This window comes from Fulmarus glacialis, unplaced genomic scaffold, assembly GCF_000690835.1.
Source record: "Fulmarus glacialis isolate BGI_N327 unplaced genomic scaffold, ASM69083v1 scaffold46461, whole genome shotgun sequence".
NCBI lineage: Eukaryota > Metazoa > Chordata > Aves > Procellariiformes > Procellariidae > Fulmarus > Fulmarus glacialis.
In genome coordinates, this window is record NW_009193017.1 from 466 (window position 1) to 2,263 (window position 1,798).

General features: G+C 42.7%; 1 protein-coding gene across 1 annotated transcript in view; it reads left to right on the forward strand.

The window, feature by feature from the left end:
• The window catches only part of LOC104083712 (histone H2A.Z), a gene marked incomplete at its 5' end in the record, with an annotated part of 1,763 nt that extends 333 nt beyond the window's left edge, over window positions 1-1,430 (forward strand). Inside the window, 3 exons of the mRNA XM_009587293.1 lie at window positions 185-298; window positions 750-879; window positions 1,032-1,430. Coding sequence (XP_009585588.1) covers window positions 185-298; window positions 750-879; window positions 1,032-1,093 — 306 coding nt within the window. The remainder of the gene's footprint in view (window positions 1-184; window positions 299-749; window positions 880-1,031) is intronic.
• Between the last annotated feature and the right edge of the window lie 368 nt (window positions 1,431-1,798).

The window sequence follows — 1,798 nt, forward strand, 5'->3', positions numbered from 1 at the left end:
GTTAGAATTGTGAAGTTGTTGATGTGAACTTGGCATACAGTGTCCTTAGCTGGATTCTCAAGTATTGAAATGTAGTCTGTACTTCTTCCACGGGGATTCCGTTGCCTAGCATGTGGTTTAGAGTAGTGGCTTTCTTTTTCTGTCTCTGTCATCACAGCCTATTCATACTTCTGTCATTTTCTAGTTCCCAGTTGGCCGCATCCACAGGCACCTGAAGTCTAGGACTACCAGCCATGGGCGTGTAGGAGCCACAGCCGCTGTGTATAGCGCTGCAATCCTGGAGTACTTGACTGCTGAGGTAAAGCTCCTGCAAAGGGTGCAAGCAAGTTGGTCAACTCCAAAATGGTATAATGACCAGACCCTACTGTATTTTGCTAATTTGGACTAGGCTGTGAACTCTTCACTTGCTTTGAGCCAGTTTTAAGTGCATGCATCTTCAGCAGACCGTGAAATATGCATGGGACCTTTTGCTCTGCATTTTGTGCAGATCAAATTGCTGTGAAGATGGAAGAGTGAAATATTTCATGAAATGTGCCATTACAGCCCGTCGTATCTGCTGTAAAACACTGACTCTGTTCTTGGGGAAAACCAAATGCCGACATCTAAAGGAGGAATCCTTTCAAAAGCAGCATTGTTTGCTCTGTTGGTGTCACTGGTAGTGTATTTGGCATAGAGAATAAAATAGCTAAGGCCGTGCAGTTGGTCTCACTTGATTTGTGTAACTCAGTTAAAAATGGTCTCATCCTCAGGTTCTTGAGCTGGCAGGAAATGCATCCAAAGACTTGAAGGTGAAACGTATCACTCCCCGTCACTTGCAGCTTGCAATTAGAGGAGATGAAGAATTGGACTCTCTCATTAAGGCAACAATTGCTGGTGGTGGTATGTAAATTGCTTGCTGTTTGTGATGAGTTGGGTGGCAAGAACTTGTAACAGACTAGAGGTTGCTTAATGCTGTCATTTTATTTGAAGTGCAAAGTTTAGGAAAATGGTTGAAGAGAAATAACATGGTCTTACTTGTTGCTCTTTCTTAGGTGTAATACCACATATCCATAAGTCTCTCATTGGAAAGAAAGGACAACAGAAGACCGTCTAAAGGATACCAGGATTCCTTGTTATCTCAGGACTCTAAGTACTTAATTGTCCAGTGTTGGTGATTCCAGTGGACTGTATCTGTGAGACACAATTTTGCCTTTTTGTAACTTTGAGAAGCTGAAGCTCCCTTGAGCTTTCTAAGAAACCAAATTTCTGCATTGAAGTCTTAACCGTATTTAAGTGTTACCATGGCTTCAAAGAAGCTATTGTATTTGTAGTGGGTTTTGATTGAGCTGACTGTTTTTAGATTGGTTTGATTAAGTAAAGGAAATGTTTGGTTTTGTACAGACTTTTCATCCACTAGAGTGGAAATATTCAATAAATGTTATATCAAGACCAGTTGTCTCTTGTCCACTAACTGAAAAATGCTTGGTCTCGACTACGCGGCTCTCAAAGAACATGCAACCAGAGTTGCGTGTTCTACCAGCTGCGCTTGGAGACACAGCCCTAGGATGCTGCACTTAGTAAATACCATCAAGTGAAACGGCACATGGGTTTTATGCTGCCAAGTTAGGCTCTTGTTGAGTGAGCCCGCTGTGTAGCGTGACAGCTGCCTTTAGCAGGGCAGATGTAAGGCTGGTGCTATTTTAAGGCCAGTTTTGCCTGATGTTAGCCTTCATAGAGGGAAGGGATCAGTCATGGAGGAGGAAGAAGGTAAGCTGAATGGATGTTGAAAATCCACAGCTTCAGCTGATTTTCTTTATGG